At 37.2% G+C, this 22553-nt stretch overlaps 1 protein-coding gene across 5 annotated transcripts in view; it reads right to left on the bottom strand.

The window, feature by feature from the left end:
- The window catches only part of MARCHF7 (membrane associated ring-CH-type finger 7), a 45126-nt gene extending 37637 nt beyond the window's left edge, over positions 1–7489 (bottom strand). The window contains exon 1 of one of the 5 annotated variants that reach the window (XR_005020659.1): positions 7292–7489. Coding sequence is in view for 1 of the 5 variants with exons in the window: in XM_036858508.1 (XP_036714403.1) it covers positions 6018–6023 (6 nt within the window). In the remaining 4 variants the exon portion in view is untranslated. Of the gene's footprint in view, positions 1–6017; positions 6351–7291 lie in introns of those variants that run through there. The other 4 variants (XR_005020658.1, XR_005020657.1, XM_036858509.1 and 1 more) reach the window with 4 other exon arrangements.
- Positions 7490–22553: the final 15064 nt, after the last annotated feature.

Genomic DNA, 22553 nt, shown 5'->3' with positions numbered 1-22553 from the left:
ATAATAAAGTTCAAACCCAGCTTAACTACAAACTAAACCAACGCAACCCACCACACTAACAGTCTGACGAAAGAGTATGTCCATATCTAGGCATAAAAATTATTGATCTCAGTCTCTACTATTCTTTTATTTCCACTGTTTCCCATTCAATCAAAAATTATAAGACACAAAAATACAAGGAAAAAAAAAAACCAACAGTTCATCATCAAGAGATCAGAATCAACAGAACCAGATGAAGAGATGGCCCTAGTGTTAGCAAACTGGGAAATTGATGCATTTACCAGTAGCCTAGGCAAAACTGAAAAACTAGGGAACTGGGAAATAGGCTAGAGGAAAACTATCCGGAATGAAGTTCGGAAAAACAGATAATGGTAAATACAAGAGAGGGTTTAAAAGACACTGAGGAAACAGTAAAAAAGACTACTGTACGTTTAATTAGAGTTACAGAAGGAAAGAACTAGAGCACAGAAAAAATTTGAAGAGAAATTGGCTGAACTGATTCGATCAGTCAAGAAGCCCCCAAAAAACCAACTAAAATAATTAGCAATTACACTAATTGCTAGATTACACATTCATACCAGACTGCTAAAAATCATTACACTTAAGAAAGTTCTGAAAATGTTATGGGAGCATTGAATGGGGAACCAAAATTTCCAACAAGATGAGAAAGACTTCAGATGAGGTAACATTTGAGTTGACCTTTGAAGATAGAAAATAAAAAAAGAGGAAGAAAGCATAAAGATGCTAAAGCATGTTGAAGAATTGGAAAATGGAAAATAATGTGTTAGGGATGAAAGCAAAGGCTTGGAAAAGGAGAGAGAACAAGAAGGACGCTCAAGGATATAAATACATAAGGTAGATTATATCCAGATTGTAAAGGCAATCTTGTGTCCTTTGCTCAGAAGTTTGTACTTTAATAAGGCAACAATTCTGAAGCTTTTTACGAGCAGGTTGTGTATTACTTTTCTCCCCAAGGACCCCAGAAATTAAGTTCCTGACAGGCAATTAGAGCTTTCAAAGATGAAACAATCAGTGGTCCAACAAAACTTCAGTTTTGCCTAGCCTTAATAATAGATTTATATAGCTCCCTCCATTTCTTACAATTCTGAAAGTCAATAATTTTATTACCTTTGTGGAACCATGGGGAAGAAACTACTGCTATAGGCTTTAGTAGGCTCAGTATCTATCTACTAAAAATTTTGAGACAGCTAAAAACAAACCACCCCCCCACGCCCCAAACTAAGGACAAGTTATTAGGAAGATACACAGTGGCTCCAAACGAATTAGTAAGAGCCAAAATATGGATAGAAGGTAGATTCAGAACATCCCAAGTAGAAAAGAATGTATTGGGGGTTGGGGGGGGGGGGAGGAGGGATTGGATTATTCAGCATACTGATGAAAAACATTTTTCTCTTATATATTTGCAGGGAGTTGGGAGTGGAGGACAAAGAAGCACACCAAGATGAGTTGGTTTTAAAAAACAGGTAGCCTGAAGTACCCAAAAGAGGTCTAGAAGCATGCTAGAAATAGTTCTGAAAACCCAGGAGAGCAATCTGGGCTAACTGATTTTCAATCACTTACACTGATTTTACTTTTTCCCATACACATATGCTACCTCCTTGCCTTCTGCTTGAACTGTATACCTTCTATCTCATCACTCTTGGTAGCCCCCCCCCCCATGAATGTCTAATTAGTAGAATTTAGGGCACTATGAAAAAGTAAACTGAAAAACTTCAGGCAGTATAGGAAAACACTTGGAACAAAGGAGTTCTACACATTACTTAAGAGTAAAGTTTTTTCTGAGCACCGCCACAAGTTGCCTACCAAATAGGACTTGAATTTTTGTTTTCTACCAAATTTGGAAAGCTGTTAATTCCTAAGATAAGAGAAATAGCAGAGCAACGCTCAAAGGTTTTTTGATGATTCTGCTTATAAAGGGATCTCTCAAATAACATGTATCCTCTCAGATCCTCTCATGTTATCCTCTACAGATCACTGTGTCCCCTTCCTACAATAACAGTCTTGTTCTGAATCTGTCAACAGTCACATAGTAGTCATAAACCAAATGACCAGACAAACAAAAAGGCCCCAGCCCCATTCATATTAACAAACAGTACAACCTACACCTAAGACTTTCTCTTTATTTTAAATGTATTCATTAACAAAGGTTCTTTTTCCAAAACAGGAAACAGGATAGGCAAGATAAATTAAGCATTGCCCAATTTTTAGCATATGAGCCAACTTCTAACTTTTGTAAAAACATAATTTTGAGAATGCAAGCTTTTAAGTCTATCCCTTACTTGGTGTGACTCTAGGCTTAATCTAATGCTTAATTTCTTCACCTACAAAATGGGAATAATAACAGTACCAACTTTACAGGTATATCATGAGCTTTGCTGGCACACAGTATATAATCCTCAAATACCAGCTATTATTAAGCAATACCATCAGATGTTAAAAGATTTTCATACAAACAGCTTAGTAGGCATTATTTTGGCTTTTTCATTATTTGAAATTTGTCTTTAATACATAGTAAAAAGACTTTTTAAAGTCATTCAGATTTATGTACAGGAGAATACTTGCTGCTGAGTAAAGAAAACTTACATACCTTATATAAGTATATGCATACAAAACTGGGGAAAAAATAGCCATTATTCACATTTTACTGTATATCTGGGTGGGTTTTGTTTTCTTAACTTAGTTTTCCAAAACTTCTTTCATGTATCTGACCTAAGTTTGATAATTAAGGGAAACAGTTACTGGCAGATGAAAAAATATTTTTTTTAATCTTACATTTCAATAAAATCTATAAAATCTATAAAGAACTCCTAAAAACAATTCCCTTTCTAAATTGTAGTACTGCTGGTTTATACCCCTTAGTATCTGTACACCACAAAGGAAGTAGTAAATACTAAGCAACAGAGTACTATTCTATTCTGGTAAATAATAAATGGAAAATAAGGTCAAAATCACTTTGCAAAGTGGAGTTTAGGTTACCTGAGTACGCTTTAAAAAAAATTTTTTTTTACTATGAAAAAATTTCCAACTTACACAAAAGTGGAGACAATAATGAGCCTTCAGAAGCCAAACAACATTCTTCAACAATTATCAACATTTGACTATTTCACCCTCCTCTATTTTAAAGCAAATCCCAGTCATGACATCCTTAAGAATGTCTGTTCTTAAAATATTCTAAGCAACCCGTGGTAATTACAAAGTATGGCTACAAATCCCTCCCAGCTGAATACCCACACCCTTTTGCATTGTCCTCTTGCTGGTCTGCCGGGGAGGAGGTGGAATCTATTTCCCCACCCCTAGAGTGTGGGCTACCTTGTGAGACTTACTTTGACTAAGAATACACTATGACATTGTATGATTTCCAAGGCTGTAAGAAGGCTTATAGCTTCCACTTTCACTCTCCTGGAATGCTGTCTTGGGACCCCCATGTCATAAAAGACCACACTAAGCAAAGCCTACATGTTTAACCAACACCAAGTGCCAGATATGTGAGTGACGCCATCTTGGACCTGAATCCTTCAGCTGAATAACTGATACATGAGTGAACCCAGGGGAAAGCAGAACTACCCAACAGGCACACAGAGCTGTAAAAACACTGTAAACAGCAGTTTTAACCCACAGGGTTTTGAGGTGGTGTGTTATGTAGCAATAGAGTAAAGCTTTGTAACTTATTTCTTTTACTTTCCTACAATTATCATTATGCATCCGGTCTTATGAAAAATCTGATTCGATTTCAGGGTCTAACTTAGACTTTGTCTTTAATATCCAGGGGAGTTACAGTTACTGAATTACCAAAAGCACAACATTACTACACAATAAATTCATGGCATGAAGACCAGAGTTATCATAGAAAATACCAATGTATTTCAATAGCCAATAATCTTCCAGAAATATAAACACAGTTACAATTCCTTTATTTACCTCTATTTGGTATATCCTTTTGTTTAAAAAATCTGCTTCTGGGAAAAAAAATTTTTTTTCTTAATGGGAAATCGTAGTGTTTTATTGATCCTAGTGAACATGGAGACATGAAAACTAAAGGTAGTCACATAAGGAAAGCACTTCTAAAGCACAGAACTTTTGGGGTCTTTAAAAAAATGCCTTGATTTTTAGCTGACAAATATTTAAGACATAAAGATACACCCAGGTCTTAAAAAATACTATCAATAACTAGAAAAAAGTTCAACATCTCCATGAGAAAATAGGACTATGATGTTAAGTCTACGTTAGAATACTTTGAAATAATCTGTCCTCCTTTGAAGTGTATTTAATCTGTGTCAAGTTTCAATCTTCATTCCATAACTGGAAACCATTTTAGAGTTATTCTGAAAGTGGGAAACACGTTACACTGAAGTGCAATGATCATAATGAAGAGATGAAAGCTAACTTTTAAGGTTCAAAATCTGCCTTCTTAAAGTTATTGACAAAAGTGGATATATGACAGTAGGTAATTTTAAAACCAGGTGTTCAACTTATCTAGTCTAACCAGTAGAGCCACAGAGAAATACATTTGAGAACAAGAAAAACCAGTTTTGACCACATGAGTTTGGACCAGAGAAGAAAAGTTAAAAACTAAGATCATGAAAAGTAAAACCCAGCCAACTCTCAAATTATAATTTTATCCTGCTCCCCATTTCTGTGTTCATCTTATGATTAGCAAGTGTATTAAAAATCGAATTTTTGCAAAATAATAATTGAGAAGATAAATTATTTCACTATAATTCTGCTTTAGTGAATTCAAGTAGATCTTAGAACTCAAAATCTTTACTCAGTTTTAAATTGTAATTACACTAATGTGATCAGTTGTTGATTCAGTTATTTAACAGTTAAAAGGTTCATTAGTTAAGTTTAATTTGTTGGTTAAAACAAGGTTTGATACAACCTTGTGCATTTCACTTATGCATTCCCCACTGTTCTTTATTACTAGCACTTAATTATCTGTAGTAACAGAAGGATGCATCAGCATAGATAATTTAAAATCATTTTTTATTTGGCTTAGGGACACAACAGCTCTTTATTCCCAACAGCATAGAGCACTAACTTTCTAAAACACTACTGAAGGTCTTTCATGTCATGCTCTAACCCTCCATTCAATTGTTTCAGCTATGGGGAACAAACTGTCCATTCCTAAAACAAACCATGATACCATGACTTTCAGTTTCCTTATCAAACTCCTAATCATCCTTCACATCTCAGTTCAAGCAATACTTCCTATAAAAATTTCCCCCAAGATCAAACACCTCTTCTCTGTGCTCCCACAAATACTACCATATATCAATACTTACACTAAGATAATAGCAGTTGTTGTTTATACATTAGTCTGATGATTAAATTGTGAGTTGTGGAAGGTAGAAGCTGTGTCAACCTCCTTCTTGTAACGTGAAGCCCTAATCTAGTAGCTAAAATACAACAAACTTTCAAAAATTGTTTTACATTATTTGATAGTTTTACACCATTACAATTATTTTCCTAAAATTAAGCGGGCAACTCTTGAACATATACCAGATGAACAGCTGTGTGAAATGGATATGTAGCTGGTTAAAAATTGGGGCCATGGATGTCTTTTTATGTTCAAGCTTATTACCTGACACCTTCACATAGAACATATGTGCATGTCTATATAGGGGCATCTTTGTGCTTTACCTGGGAAATTAAACTCTCTTACCAATGTGACAGAAACAGAAATTGCCTGTACTTAAATAAGCAGGAATTTTTAACCATTCTTATTCACGACATTTGACCCAGCACGCAAATTCGGAAAAAAACTCAGGGCTATGCTTACCGACCATGCTTACATCTGTGGTATAATTTAGGGCAAAAAAAGAGCTGTAAAATGTTCTTATCTAAAAACATTTGTAGTATAGAACTTACATAAGTGTATATTATTGTGCGTGTGAGAAGCAGTCAGTACTCTGTGAGGGACATATTACAGGGAGAGTAACATTTGAAGAATGCATGAATATAAACAACTGGACTTAGTATCAATTCCAACTACTTACATTCATCAAAAGTTCATTCTGCAAGTATTATGTCCCCCAGCATGCTGACTGCTACACACTACTTCATCTAATTTGATCCTCATTTCAACTCTAGGAAGAGATTAAATAATTATGGCGAAATCAAGACTCAAACCCAGACCGGCCTCTAATGCCTCCTACGCCACTGCTGTTTCACAAAATGCTGGAGAGCTGTAAATCAAATACTGACCCCATTTCTGAAACACAATTTTATCTCACGGAAAAGAAAAAAATCTAGTTACAGTCTGTGTCTGCCTTTTTAACAACAGTATACCGTTTGATTTTAAATCAAAAATTCATCTTTAACCTTATCTCTTAGTCCTAGACAGAAACGGACAGATGAGAGAAAGAAAAGGGGAAATTTTAAAATTATTTAATTAATGAAAAAAGAAAAAACCTAAAACATCCTACAAAATCGAAAAAAAATTACTCAATTCAATTTCACTTGGCACCTTTGCTCTTAATAGCGCCAAACAACAACGGTCGTGATCAATGTATTACCAAGACAAAGATGTTCCCCATATATTTACGTCTGTTCGTAGGAAAAAAGAATTACAGTATTTTTGCTGTGTGTACACATTCATCTTCTCTACGCAGTTTCATCAAAATGAGGGAGTACTGTATTCAACTACTAGTGCCTTCCATATTTCACTTCTTACGCCAACAGGTCCGTTTTTATACATACCACCACCTAGTTCAATTTGAATAACATACAATTTACCACAATACAAAAGAAATCCCAAAGTATCACGATACTCAAGATCTGGGACGATCAATGAGCAAACCTTTATCCCATCTAAGGGGCTGGCAAAGTCCCTTCAATTCGAAGCTGGGTTGGCAGAGCCCTAAGCCTCCCTGCCTTCAACACCTCGCTCATTAAATACCTCACTCGTGACACTCCCGGCCCGCCCCGGAGAACCCTCCTCACCCCAGTCGAAGAGGAGGCAGCCAAAGGCCAAAACAGGGCTCAAGCCCCTTGCCCTCGCCCGCCGCACGTCCACTCGGAAGACACACAGCCTGCCCCCTCCACCCGTCACAAACTCCAACACGGGACGAAAGGCCACCGGCAGAGGAGGCCTGTGCCCGGCTCCCCTTAGTACCCGCGGTCCCGGATCAAGCTCCTCCGCCCCGATTCTGAGAGGAAGGAGGCGGCCTCGGCGTCCCCAGGCCAGCACTTCGTTTCCTCCCCTCCCCCACCCGCGGCCTTCAGAACCCCCTCCCCGAGAGGGAGAAGCCCGGCCTCCGCAGCTTATTACCCCTGCTCCAGAGCTGGCACTGAACAGGGTGCCTCCCGCTCCCAGCGATCACACCGCCGCCTTCCTCCTCGGAGTTCGAGGCCTCTAACAGAGGCAGAAGAGTCGGCCGCGAAGCACAATGGCGTCCGCCCGACTCCTGGATCCGGCGCAGAACCAGCCACCACCGTTAAATGCCCCTCCCTTCTCCTTCCCCCACTTCGCGGAGTCTTCCGACCTCTCGCGAGAGTGGTGGAGCTGAGCGGATCCGAGAGCTGCGGGCGGGTTCGACGTACCCCACCGCGGGGTGGTGCTCTGACTGCGGCAACCGTTGAAGGGCTGTCTCCGGGGAGGCAGCGAGGCGCCACCGGTAAGCGGCTGCGGCTGGTCGGCCATCGGGCTGGTGGCTGGGCCGGCGAGTGTGCGGGCCTCGGGAGCGGGGCGCTGGAGGCCCGGCCGTGGTTGGCCGCCGTCGCCTGCCAGGTGAAGGGCTCAGATCCAGCCCTGCCGCTCCCCAGCGTCCAAGTCCGCGCCACAGTCTCTTGCCCTCTCTGGCAAACCTGCAAGGCCCACTGCTCGAAATACCGCCCATCTTTTTTTTTTTTTTTTTTTGCGCTTGGTGAGTGGCGCAGTGAATGTTTATTGACTTGAATCAAACACTGCCTTTCCAACCTCCCCTCCTTACATTCCCTGCCCGCCCTAGGTGGTGGCAGCGAGCTCTCCCCTTTAAAGGCTGGAGCTCATTTGTCCGGGACCTTTCGTTCCTTGCGGTAATTCGGTGTTGTTGGTGGTGTACTTTTGCAGTCATGTCTTTTAAATCGTGATACTAATCTTTGGTAGTGTAGCTACACATTTTTCAGTAAAAATGTATCCATTTAGAAACAGGGAGGAAAATTGTGAGGTAAATGGTCTGATGAGAATGAAACGAAACTTTCAAAGAGCTATAAATGTGGTGAACGAAGATGTAAATGAATACTAATGAATAAAAGGGAGTAGGTTAGAGAAAAAAGCCACAGTTTCTGTGGATTTAGGTGATATGTGGGTTTTGAATAATGTATCAAACATATAAGTTCTTCACCGGTGAAGATAAGTTATTGAAACTTGGAGGCATACTGATGACACTTGATTTGTAAACTGACCTGTTTTCTTGGGTTGTTTAAGCAATTCATTGGATCCAAATAGTTTCAATAAATGAAGTATGAAGTTTATGTGTATTTCTTTGTCATTTCACTTGGAGGGTGTGCACGATCAGTATCATCTCTATTTATTTCACTCTGTCTTGGGGACTAACGGACTGTCCATGCTTCACTATTGTAAATTGTAAAATATTAAAGATCATTATTATTTAAAGTTGGCACATAAATGCCAGTCTAACTTTTAAAAATGTGAGCTGAAGATTAACCATCTGGTGTGGGATAAGGTGAACAGAGATTAAGTTTGAGAAAATTAATTTACCCTGTATAGAAAACTGATTTTTTGCCCCCAGCCTGTTTGAGTGTACCTGTAGCATTGTGGTTATGCGTATACACACCCTGAAGCACCAGACTGCATGGGTTCAAATCCCAGCCCAGCCTCTTGCTACCTTTGTTGTCTTGAGCAATTCTTTAACCTTGCCAAGCCCAGGTTTCCTGTAAAATGGAGTTAATAAGAATACCCATAACCCACAAGGTTGTTGAAAGGATTAAATGAGATAATGCATCAGTTCCTGGATCATAATAAGCATTCCATAATTGTTAGCTATTATACTCCTTGTCTAAACCACTACTAATATTATCTTCCTGGGGCTTATTACATAGGTCCCTTAAACATCTTCTTCTGAAGTACATTCTACGCTAGGAGGAATGACTGCACTATTTTCCTGAGCTATGGCAGTCAGACCTGGTAGAGGTAACTTCTCTACAGAAACCCCAAACCTGGCAAAGATGGTTCAGATTTTGACAGATTGTCGCTTCATCCCCACCCAATGCTGATAATATCAGCAGAGGTGAGTGTGGCACCAATTTCCTATGCTAAACAGAACTTCCAAATTAGTTTCTTGTTGATGCTAGTAAATAAAGACCACTAATAAGTATTTCTTTTAAGAATTATTAGTTGATATTGTTTTTAAATGTACTTTCTCTGATTTGAGTTTCCAGATAATTATCATTATCAGCAAATAATTATTAAGATTTTCTACGTTAAAGACAGTTTGATAACAGATTGTAGATACAAATAGGTATGATAGTGACTATATTTTCTGAACTTAAAATCAGGACCAATGATTTGACGGCAAATTATTTGAAATTAGAACTGTTCTGACCAATTTAGACCCCGCAGTTGCCTTTTTTTGCGCAGAGTTCCCCCACTTGACCTTCCTTTGCTGAACTTTTTATGCTTATGACCAACTCTGACATACCTTTTTGTATCTAAATATCTTTGTTCACCACTTGCCACACCAACCCATTAGTTTCCATTTTCGAACTTGGCTTCTCTACATTAAGGTCTTCTTTACTATTATTAATTTATCCCCTTTTACTTTATAAATTTGTCTGTCATTTGGCCATGGTCATAACAACCCTTTACTCTTATGCTTAAGTATTTCTTCAACTACCTGATAGGTTAGAATTCTCTTTCAGATATTGAATTTCAATGTTCCTGTTTTCCCCACATTTTAACATTCACAACCTAACCTTCCAAGAAGCTTCTCTATGGTAAGGGTAATTTTGTAGATATTCTCCACTTTGCATAAATGATGTGATCTTGAAAAGGTGCGATTATATTTTCTTTTTGTAAATCAAATTATTTTAAATGTAGGTTATTTCTTAAACTTTTGAGGAACAGCAGGTAATACCTGGGATGAAATAAGAGTGCTTATTGGGGGGTCCCTAAGTTGAAAACAAAGGATGCCAATTCTTTTTTTTTTTTTTTTAATGATTATTCTATGTTTATTTTATTTATTTTATTTATGGCTGTGTTGGGTCTTCGTTTCTGTGCGAGGGCTTTCCCTGGTTGTGGCAAGCGGGGGCCACTCCTCATCACGGTGCGCGGGCCTCTCACTATCGCGGCCTCTCTTGTAGCGGAGCACAGGCTCCAGGCGCGCAGGCTCAGTAATTGTGGCTCACGGGCCCAGCCGCCCCGCGGAATGTGGGATCTTCCCAGACCAGGGCTCGAACCCGTGTCCCCTGCATTGGCAGGCAGATTCTCAACCACTGCGCCACCAGGGAAGCCCGCCAATTCTTCTTAAATGGGAGTTTTATTAATCTCTGGAGAAGGGAACCTTGTGGCATAAACCAAATTGAGGCTCTACTATTTAAAGTTATAGATAACTTTAAGTATATGGTACTTATTATTATTGAAAAATAGCTATAGATTGAAGACTCCATCTTCAAAGGAATATGTTACTTAAAAGGTCCTTTGCTTTAAATCTTTGATGTAAAAAATTCTTTTTATTCCAAGAATAATAAGCCCCTGATTTTGTGAATTTTAATTTTCCCCTTATCAAGTTCAATTGAAAGGTGCCCCATTTAATAAGTGAGCATCCAAGACATGCTGTTAGTTGACTTCTGTTGGATTAGAAGCAATAACTTTAAATCCCTAAAGCCAATAGATAAAACAATATAAAAACAAATAAAAAGAACACCATCTTGAAGCCTTCTCTGGGAAACTCTTTCTTACACTTAAGCTATGGTCTAGATCTCACTGGTTCTAGGAAAATCATTCCTGCTCACATTGCTGCTCCAGAACATCTGGCCTGGTCAGGAACAATTCTCAGCTTATGGAGCACTTGGAATCCATGTGTGAAACACATTTCACACTGCCTAAAACATGGAGTTTTTAATAAAAGCAGCTATCTTTTATTATCAATAGTACTAAAGGTTGGAAAACTATGGTACAAGGCCAAATGCGATCCACTACCTGTTACTGTAAATAGTTTTATTGGAACACAGCCAGGTCCATTAATTTATGTAGTCTTATCTGTGTATGTCAGGGTTCTCCACAGAAACAGAACCAATAGTATGCAATACCTATCTATCTATCTACCTGTCTACCTATCTATCTCTCTATCTACAATTACTATACAAAATATCTTCACTACAATGCCTAAATTAGCATATGATTAAATAACTCGATACTCTGGCCTCCCCAAGTTAACCACAAAATTAACCATCAAAGTCTATGACTGCTTTTGCCTACAGCGGCAGAGATGAGTAGCTGTGATAGAGATGATATGGCCCAGAAAGCCTAAAATATGTACTATTTGGTTTTTTCATAGAAAGTTTGTTGACCTCTGGAATAAACCATAAAACCAGATTGAAGTGACCCCTGTTCCTTTAATGCTGTCAAGCCGAACACATACATAACAACTTCAGATTGATAATAATCAAGGACTATGCTCGGCCTCCATGGCCACTTTGGACTATATTTTGTGAGAATGCAAGCAGAAGAGCATCTAAATACTGATATGAATTCCTTGGATATGCCCTCTGGCAAGTTTGGTTGCAACATCCTTTTTAATCTTAATTTTTTTTTCATGTCTACATTTGTGTACAATTTTATAACAATGTATGTGTGTGATTATATCGTACATACTAGCTATTTTAGTATAGGACGGTTCTTTTGCTTTTTTCCCCCTTTTTCTTTTCTTTCTTTTCTCTTTTCTTCCCTTATAATTTCCTTTTTAATTTGGCTCTCTTACCCATATTTACTACTCCATAAACATTCTTGAAAAATTAGTGAGTATCCTTCTGCATTTTTTTCTGCAGTCATACAATGTTGAAGGAATAGTTATTTAACACAGAGAGAGAGAGAGAGAAATACTCATATAGAGTTTTTTTTACCATTTATTTTATAAAACAGCATCAAATTTCAATGTGCATATTCATCTTAATTTTTCGATCAAAAGTACCTTTTTCTCTAAATCCCTATTTATATGGATTGTTTATCCTTTCATTTCTTGTTTTTTTAATACATTTATTTATTTATTTATTTTTGGCTATGTTGGGTCTTTGTTGCTGCGCCCGGGCTTTCTCTAGTTGCAATGAGCGGGGGCTACTCTTCGTTGCGGTGCACAAGCTTCTCACTGTTGTGGCTTCTCTTGTTGTGGAGCACAGGCTCTAGGCATGAAGGCTTCAGTAGTTGTGGCACACGGGCATAGTTGCTCCGTGGCATGTGGGAATCTTCCCAGACCAGGGCTCGAACCCGTTTCCCCTGCATTGGCAGGCGGATTCTTAACCACTGCGCCACCAGGGAAGTCCTATCCTTTCTGATGTCATAGGTATTACTACTCTGTCCTTCCTTCACAGTGTTTTTTCAACTCTATCATCTGTCTGTTGACTTGCCATTTATTATCTTTTGCTATAGATATGTTCATATGGTAAAATGTGTCTGTGATTTCTTTTATAACTTTTGGGTTTGTAGCTTAGCTTAAAAAGTATTACCTATCCCTAGATTGTATCATGTAATAGCCTAGATTTTTCTAGACTATGTTTAGTTAAATTCAAATTAATGTTTGTATATGGAATAAGGTAATAGGATCTAATTTTATTTTCTTCTCAATGGATAGCCGGTTTTGCCAGTAGCATTTCTTAAATAATCTATTCTTTGTGATTAGAAAGACTACTTTTGTTATACATTGACTTTTCAGATTTATACTGGATTTATTTCTGGATTTTCTATTTTGAAAACAGAACTATTCAGAACTATAGTTTATAGTTCTAAATATTGTTTTGCTCCCTTTTGAATCTTTTTCATATATCAATACTGTTCTGCATTTCTGTCACCTACCTATTCAATTATAAGGAATGGTAACTATTTCCTTCAGAATCACCCAATATACTTAACCAGCTTTGCATTATACAGTGCATGTTATACTACCAACCTGCCTAAGAATTATCTTAATTTCTTTTCCCATCATTCTTGTTTCCTTTTCTCAGCAGTTTGCTAAAGCCATTGAATATACTTCAGTTATCTAAAAACATCTCATCAATACTTTTGTATATCATAATAATTAAAAAAAAACTATATACCTACGCACACACATACTATTCAGTTTCTTAAATCACCCTGTTCTCTATCCCAGAGTCCAACCTAAGTTTTTTACCATGGAGCCTTAGTCACTCTTGACAAGTTGGCTATTTGTACCATGGACAATATAGAAGAAATCCTACATTTTTCTCTATTATGTCATCATAAAAGGTATGAAAATGGTGATGTGCTTTAAATCTTTCATGTAGGTTTAATCTTTGTAATTCTTAGCTTTAGCACATCACACAAACGTGGTGGTGGTTGTTGATTTTGTTGTGGTTTGAATATTCTCTTCAAAGCTAAGAACTCTGTACTTTAATTAATTATATTTTAATTCAGTTTTTAGAAGATATTAATTCAGTACTTTTTTTGTTTTGTTTGCATACTGTTATTTTTACCTAAATTTGTGGGAAGGCTTTTCTCAGGAAAGTGATTGTTTCATTGTTTTCAAGTCCATTTAGTAAGATATTTTTAAATCTTATGAACTTTATCTCAAATAGTTACTTGAATTGAAAGTTTTGGGCATGTGTTTGCATATTAGTGTCATGGGATTTGAATGAAAATATAAAATATAATTTTAATGAATATTTGGTTTCCTTTATGTCTTTTAACAGTCTTATAAATAAATTGATATAACCATTTTGTTAGACTTTACTTCCTTAGGTTGTTTGAAAATCAAATGTTTTTCTAATACCTTAATTCTATTACTAGTCATAGTAATACAGATTGCTAGAATACAATTATTTTTGTGAAGTTGTATATCAGGATTTTAATAGGGCTTATTAATAACTTTTTATCTGAAGAAATAAGACATTAATCAAAGTACAGCATTAAAAATGAATTGAGTAGATGAAAATATGTATCTAAAAAGTTTGGGAAAAGAATTTAATGTTAAATTTAAATAATTCTTATTGATAATGTCCAGAAAGGAAAATGTTAGTATTTAGTCTTATCTGTGCTTGGAAGAAAGCCACATAGAAACTATTACCATTTCTTCTCTTTATTGAAAGAAAAATGTATACAAAGAAGTAAATATTACTACACTTCTAAATGAACCAAAGTAGGAGAAAAGCAACTCTTAGACATTGATAGAAGTGTTGCCCTATTTAGAAAATCCTAAGAAAGAACCAAAAAGAAGTGCTAGAAATAGAAAACACTGTAACAGAAATGAAGACTGTCTTTCATGAATTTATTAATAGACTGGATATATGGCTGAGGAAAGAATCTCTGAGCTAGAGGATATATCAATAGAACCCTTGAGAACTAAAAATCAAAAAGAACAAAGACTTAAAAAAAAAAAAAAGAACAATATCCAAGTGTTACCTGAAAATGGGTTCACCTCTTGGGTGTCAAGCCAAAACACACAACCAAGCCAAATATTGGGAGAACGAAGATTTATTACTTGCAGCAAGTAAGGAGAACACCGGAGATCTTTCCCAAAGCAGTGTCTCCCCAACAGCAAAATTGGGGAATTTTTAAGCTAAGGGTACATGCTAAGGGTACATGAAGGGACTTGAGCAGGAGAATTCAGCATAGATTTGAGACAAAGGTTGACAGAGTCTAAGCTTTAGTTGATTGAAGTCACAAGGGTTAGAAAGAATCTGAAAAAGAATAGATATATTGTACATGTATAACTAAATCACTTTGCTGTACATCTGAAACTAACACACTGTAAATCAACTATACTCCAATATAAAATAAAAATTAAAAAAGAGAGAGAATGTAGAGTCCCCCAGATGTGCAAGATTTTTGAACATGTTATTTAACTCTATATAGAAAAGACGAAAGCATCAGTTTTATATAAATTTCATAGGAAGAAACAAAAAATTAGCAGTAAATAAAGACTTTCTGAGGCAATTTTTTTCTAGTAGAACATTATCATATTATCTCAATATTTCTAAAATATTTTAATAAAATAAAAGTTTAGGGTTTCCCTGGTGGCGCAGTGGTTGAGAATCTGCCTGCCAATGCAGGGGACATGGGTTCGAGCCCTGGTCTGGGAAGATCCCACATGCCGCGGAGCAACTAAGCCCGTGAGCCACAACTACTGAGCCTGCGCGTCTGGAGCCTGTGCTCTGCAACAAGAGAGGCCGCGATGGTGAGAGGCCCGCGCACCGTGATGAAGAGTGGCCCCCACTTGCCGCAACTAGAGAAAGCCCTCGCACAGAAACGAAGACCCAACACAGCCATAACTAAATAAATAAATAAAAATTAAAAAAAAAAAAAAAAAAAGTTTATTATAAAAATAATAAATTCTAATGGATAAAATATACATTATATTATTAAAAAAAAAAAAAAAGAAAAGGTCAGCATCATCATCCCTTAGGTTCCAATTGATCTAGTGGTTGAGCACTTTAGGCTAATCTTTACCATTGAAACAGAATTGGGAGTCTTTACAGCAGTTATATATTCTTTACTATTGTTACTTCTCTTGCCTGATAGCAGTTGTTTGTTCCTGCGTTCTTTTGTTCCCTTAAGATCGTTAATTACTGAGACTTGTTCAAGTTCAAGCACTGTGGCCAAGATTAGATCACAAAATGGCCTAGGCCAAAAATGTCTTCCCTTATGTCAAGAAAGCCATGCCTGGTTCTCTTTCTCCAGGGACCCTCCACCCTATCTGCTTACACAAAGACTGTGGGACAACTAGAAAAGGTTTAACATAAGTGTAATGTTACTATCAGAAGAAAGAAAGGAACAGAAGACCTATTTGAAACAAAAATGACGGAGAATTTCACCCAAATTAGTGTTAGACACCTAACCACAGATCCAGGGAGCTCAGAGAACACCAACCAGGGTAAATGTCCCCCAAAACTATACCTTAGCATATCACTTTCAAATATAAAAAATCAAAGATAAAGAAAAACATCCTGAAAGAGGACAGAGTTAAAAAACACCTTACCTATAAAGGAACAAAATAAGAATTATATCCAACACCTCCTCAGAAACCATGCAAACAAGAAGAGTGTGGACTGAAATATTTGAACTGTTGGGAAAAAAAACCCTACCAACCTAGAATTCTATATCATGTGAAATTACCTTCAAACCTGAAGGGAAAATTGACAAACAAAAATTGAGAGAATTTGTTGCCAGTAGACCTGCCTTGCCAAAACAAACAAACAAACAAAAAAAAACACAAGTTCTTTACAGAGAAGGAAATTAATATAGTTCAGAAACTCAGACCTACATAAAGAAAGGAAGAACATCAAAAGAAGGAAAAAATGAAGATAAAATAAGAACTTTTATCTTCCTTATTCTTAATTGAATTAACAGTAGTTTATTCAAAATAATAATACCAAAAATATATGCAACTATGTATATGTTTTATATATGTGTATATATATACTTAAGTATTCTCATATATAAGTGAAATGAATAACAGCAATAATATAAGGGATAGGAGGAAGGAATTAGAGTTATTTTGTTATTTTGTTATTATGAGGTATAGTACATGTGAAGTGGTGTAGTGTTATTTGAAAGTGGATTTGGACTGTTGTAAATGTATATTGAAAACTCTAGCACAACCAATAAAAAAGCAAAAAATGAGGTAAAACTGATATGCTAAGAAAGGAGAGAAAGTGGAATCATATAAATGCTCATGTAAAACCATAAGAGGAAAAAAAAAGAAGAAAAACCCTTAAAACTAAGTTCTGTAGGTATTTATAACAAAAAGAAAATAAAACCACAAGAGGCAGATAAGAGAATAATGTGAACAGTTTTATGCCAACAAATTGGACAAAAATGGACAAGTTTCTAGAAACATACAGCCTATCAAAACTGAATCAAGAAGAAATAGATAATTTGAACTGACCATACTAGAAGTAAAATGGAATCTGTAATTTAAAAACTTCTTCAGGGCTTCCGTGGTGGCGCAGTGGTTAAGAATCTGCCTGCCAATGCAGGGGACACGGGTTTGAGCCCTGGTCTGGGAGGATCCCACATGCCGTGGAACAACTAAGCCCATATGCTGCAACTACTGAGCCTGCGCTCTAGGGCCCGCGAGCCACAACTACTGAAGCCCACATGCCTAGAGCCCTGCTCCGCAACAAGAGAAGCCACTGCAATGAGAAGCCCACGCACCGCAACGAAGAATAACCCCCGCTCTCTGCAACTAGAGAAAGCCCGCACGCAGCAACGAAGACCCAACGCAGCCAAAAATAAATTAATTAATTTAAAAAAAATTAAAAATAAAAATAAAAACTTCTTCAAATGACAGTCCAGGACTGCATGGCTTCACTGGGGGATTCCACTAAATAAACAAAGAACTTATATCTATTCTTCTCAAACTCTTCCAAAAGATTGAAGAGGAGGGAACACTCCCAAAGTCATTCTATGAAGCCACCATCACCCTGATACCAAAACCAGACAAAGACACTACCCAAAAAGAAAATTACGAGCCAATATCTTTGGTGAATATAGATGGAGAAATTCTCAACATAATTTTAGCAAACTGAATCCAACAACACGTAAAAAGGATCATACACCATGATCAAGTTGGTTTCATTCCAGGGTTACAAAGATGGTTTAGCATATGCAAATCAATCAATTTGATATACCACATTAACAAAAGAAAAGACAAAAACCACGTGACCTTCTCAATAGGTGCAGAAAATCATTTAATAAAATTCAACAGCAACAACAACAAAAATCGACATTTATTCATGATAAAAACTCTTGCCAAATTGGGTATAGAGGGAACATATCTCAACATAATAAAAGCCATTTATGGCAAACCCACAGCCAGCATAATATTAAACAAAAAGCTGAAAGTCTTCCCACTAAATTCTGGAACAAGACAAGGATGCCCATTCTCACCACTTCTATTCAACGTAGTATTGGAAGTCCTAGCCATGGCAATAAGAAAGAAAAAGAAATAAAAAGCATACAAATCGGAAGGGAAGAGTAAAATTGTCATTATGTGCAGATGACATGCTGTATAGAAAACCCTGAAGATTCCACACGAAAACTATTAGAACTGATAAATGAATTAAGCAAGGTAGCAGGATACAAGATTAATATAGAGAAATCTGTTGCATTTCTTAATGCTAACAATGTAATATCAGAAAGAGAAAGTTAAATAAAATTGTTTAAAATTGCATTAAAAAATACCTAGGAATAAACCTAACCAAGGAGGTGAAAGACTTATATGCTTAGAACTATAAGACATAGGTAAAGGAAATTGAAGAGGATTCAAGGAAATGGAAAGATAGCCCATGCTCTTGGATTGGAAGAATTAATAGAATTAAAATGGCTATACTACCCAAAGCTATCTACAGATTTAATGTGATCCCTATCAAATTACCCATAACGTTTTTCACAGAACTAGAACAAATAGTCCTAAAATTTATATGGAACCACAAAAGACAGAATTGCCAAAGCAATCCTGAGGAAAAAGAACAAAGCTGGAGGCATAACCCTTCCCGTCTTCAGACAATACTACAAAGCTACAGTAATCAAAACAGTGTGGTGTTGGGACAAAAACAAGCATATGGATCAATGGAACAGAAAAGAGAGCCCAGAAATAAACCCACACATTTACAGTCAATTACTCTTCAACAAAGGAGGCAAGAATATACAATGGAGAAAAGACAGTCTCTTCAGCAAGTAGTGTTGGGAAAGCTGGACAGCTGCATGTAAATCAGTGAAGTTAGAACACTCCCTCACAACATACACAAAAATAAACTCAAAAGGCTTAGAGACTTAAATATAAGACATGTCACCATAAAACTCCTAGAAGAGAACATAGGCAAAACAGTCTCTGACAAATTGTAGCAATGTTTTCTTAGGTCAGTATCCCAAAGCAATAGAAATAAGAGCAAAAATAGATGAAGAGGACTTCCCTGGTGGCGCAGTGGTTGAGAGTCTGCCTGCCAATGCAGGGGACACGGGTTCGAGCCCTGGTCTGGGAGGATCCCACATGCTGCGGAGCAACTAGGCCCATGAGCCACAACTACTGAGCCTGCACGTCTGGAGCCTGTGCTCCACAACAGGAGAGGCCGCGATAGTGAGAGGCCCGTGCACCGCAATGAAGAGTGGCCCCCGCTCGCCTCAACTAGAGAAAGCCCTCGCACAGAAATGAAGACCCAACACAGCCAAAAATAAATAAATAAATAAATTTATATTAAAAAAAAAAATAGACGAAGAGGACCTAATCAAACTTAGAAGCTTTTGCACAGCAAAGGAAACCATAAAGAAAACAAAAAGACAGCCAGTGGACTGGGAGAAAATGTTTTCAAACAATGCGACCAACAAGGGCTTAATTTCCAAAATATACAAACAGCTAATACAACTCATTGACAGAAAAAAAAAAAAAAAAGACAATAAAAATATGGGCAGAAGACCTAAATAGACATTTCTCCAAAGAAGACATACAGGTGGCCAAGAAGCACATGAAAAACTGCTCAACATCACAAATTATTAGAGAAATGCAAATCAAAACTGCAATGAGGTATCACCTCACACCAGTTAGAATGGGCATCATCAGGAAATCTACAAACAACAAATGCTGGAGAGGGTGTGGAGAAAAGGGAACCCTCTTGCACTGTTGGTGGGAATGTAAATTGATACAGCCACTATGGAAAACAATCTGGAGGCTCCCTAAAAAACTAAAAATAGAGTTGCCATATGATCCAGCAGCCCCATTCCTAAGCATATATTCAGAAAACTCTAATTGAAAAAGATTCACACATCCCAATGTTCATAGCAGCACTATTTACAATAGCCAAGACATGGAAGCAACCCAAGTGTCCATCAACAGATGAATGGATTAAGAAGATGAGATTATGTGTGTGTGTGTGTGTATATATATATATATATATATATATATATATATATATATATATATGTATATATATGGGGTGGGGAGAGAGTGAAATATTACTCAGCCATAAAAAAGAGTGAAATAATGCCATTGCAGCTACATGTATGGACACAGAGATTATGAAACTAAATGAAGTAAGTCAGACAGAGAAAGACAAATATTATATGCTATCACTTATATGTGGAATCTAAAAAGTAGTACAAATTAATTTATTTACCAAACAGAAACAGACTCACAGGTATAGAAAACATATTTATGGTAACCAAAGGGGAAGGCAGGGAGGAATAAATTGGGAGTATGGAATTAACAGATGCCCACTACCATATATAAAATAGATAAACAACAAGATTTTACTGTATAGCACAGGGAACTATATTCAGTATCTTGTAATAAACTATAATGAAAAAGAATTTTTAAAAAAGAGTGTGTGTGTGTGTGTGTATCTCTGAATCATCACTTTGCTGTACATCTGAAACTAACACAATACTGTAAATCAACTATACTTCAATTTAAAAAAAAAAAACGAGGCAGAAAAAGAGTGGAAGACAAAAATAGGAACAAAGAACAAGGGCAACAAATATAAAACAGTAACAAATATAGTAGATATAAATCCAAATATATCAGTAACTATGTTTAATGTCAATGGTCTAAATGCACCAATTAAAAGACAGAGATCATCACAGTGGATCAAAAAATAAGACCCAAGTATAAGTTGTCTGCAAGAAACCACTTTAAAGATAATGAAAGATATAGATTAAAAGTAAGTGGATACACCTATCAGGGAGGACAGAGAAGGCTGGGCTGCTCCTCCCCAAGGTATTGTGACCCTGTGCCTGTAGCCTGAAAGGGACACACAGCCCTGTGATGGCCTGTGGCCACAAGGCCCCTGCTCTGCCCCCACTTTGGCCGTGGTGACATGACTGTGCCTCCTTTGTGTGCTAACTTACCCCATTACTACCTCGATATTCCCACTGATTTCCTTTCCTGTCAATTTCTTCAACTTTAAAATACTGTATTGAGAGCAGTTTCCTAAGTTACCCCGAATCCTGTTCAGAACAGGGATGCTTCCTGAAGTCAGGATGGAGGGGAAACAGACGCTGTTGGGGAAGGCTTCTGCTCCAGAAGTGAGTGGATGTGAAACAGCCCCGCTCCACAGTGACTGGTTTTGTCCTGCTACAGTTTAAAATTGAGGCATACTTGACATAATAAATGCACAGACTTTAAGTGTGTGGTTTGAGGGGTCATGATCAATATCAACACATGTGTAACCATCCCAACCCAGGCAGAGGTTGAAGATAAGAGATTTCTATCTTCAGTGATTTTTTTTTTTTTTGGCCGCACTGTGTGGCTTGCAGGCTCTTAGTTCCCCGACCAGAGATTGAACCCAGGCCCTGGGCAGTGAAAGCGAGGAGTCCTAACCTCTGGACCGCCAGGGAATTCCCATATCTTCAGTGATTTTTACAAAGAATTTCTGCTGATAAAATGCATGCTCATGGTAGAACACTCGGATTGTGCAGAGAAAGCCAGGGCAGGATGTGGCAGGGCCCCCACCATGCGGCTCCCAGATAAAGAGGCTGCCTGCCTGCCTGGCGGCATCCCACCACCCGGACAACCACTGCTAGCATTTCAGTGTATTTTCTTCTGTTTTTTTTCTATGCACATATATACATATGTTAAATTTTTTTTCTATGCATACTTTTTTACATATGACATCAGATCAAATTTAGTATTTAAAAATTTACTGTAGAATAAGCATTTCCATATATTATAAAACATTGTGTAAATATGATTTTTGAGAAGCCTTTGGTATTTACTTTGTGATATTTGATTCAGCTAGTGTTGATACGATAAAGAGTTGATGTTAGAGAGAAAAAAAAAGTAAATGGATAGAGAAAAATAGTGTTACCATGCTAACACTAATCAAAAGAAAGAAAGCAGGAGTTAGCTATTTTAATTTCAGACAAACTAGATTTCAAAGTAAGGAAAGTTATCAGGGATAAAGAAGAGGCTTACATAAGTGATAAAGGGTTCAATTCTCCAAGAAGATATAACAATTTTTAATGTGTATACATCTACTAACACAACATCAAACATGAGACAAGTGCTGATAGAACTGCAGGGAAGAGTAGATGAATTCACTATTATGGTTGGAGACTTCCACATCCCGCTCTCAGAAATGAACAACCCAGCAGGCTGAAAATCAGTAAGAACTATTTGAACTCAACAACACCTTCAATCGACTGGATATAATTGATATCGATAGACTGCTTCATCCAAAACAGCAGAACTCACATTTATCTCAAGCTTAAATGGAACATTTACCAAGATAAACCACCTTCTGGGACATAAAACACACCTTAACAAATTTAAAAGACTAGAAATCATACAGTGCTGTGGTCTCAGACCATAATGGAATAAACTAGGAATCAATCACAGAAAGACAGCTAAAAAAAAATCCCAAAATAT

The sequence above is a fragment of the Balaenoptera musculus genome, chromosome 7 (assembly GCF_009873245.2).
Source record: "Balaenoptera musculus isolate JJ_BM4_2016_0621 chromosome 7, mBalMus1.pri.v3, whole genome shotgun sequence".
Classification (NCBI taxonomy): domain Eukaryota; kingdom Metazoa; phylum Chordata; class Mammalia; order Artiodactyla; family Balaenopteridae; genus Balaenoptera; species Balaenoptera musculus.
The sequence above is the reverse complement of the archived record's forward strand: the minus strand, read 5'-3'. Positions and strand labels throughout refer to the sequence as shown.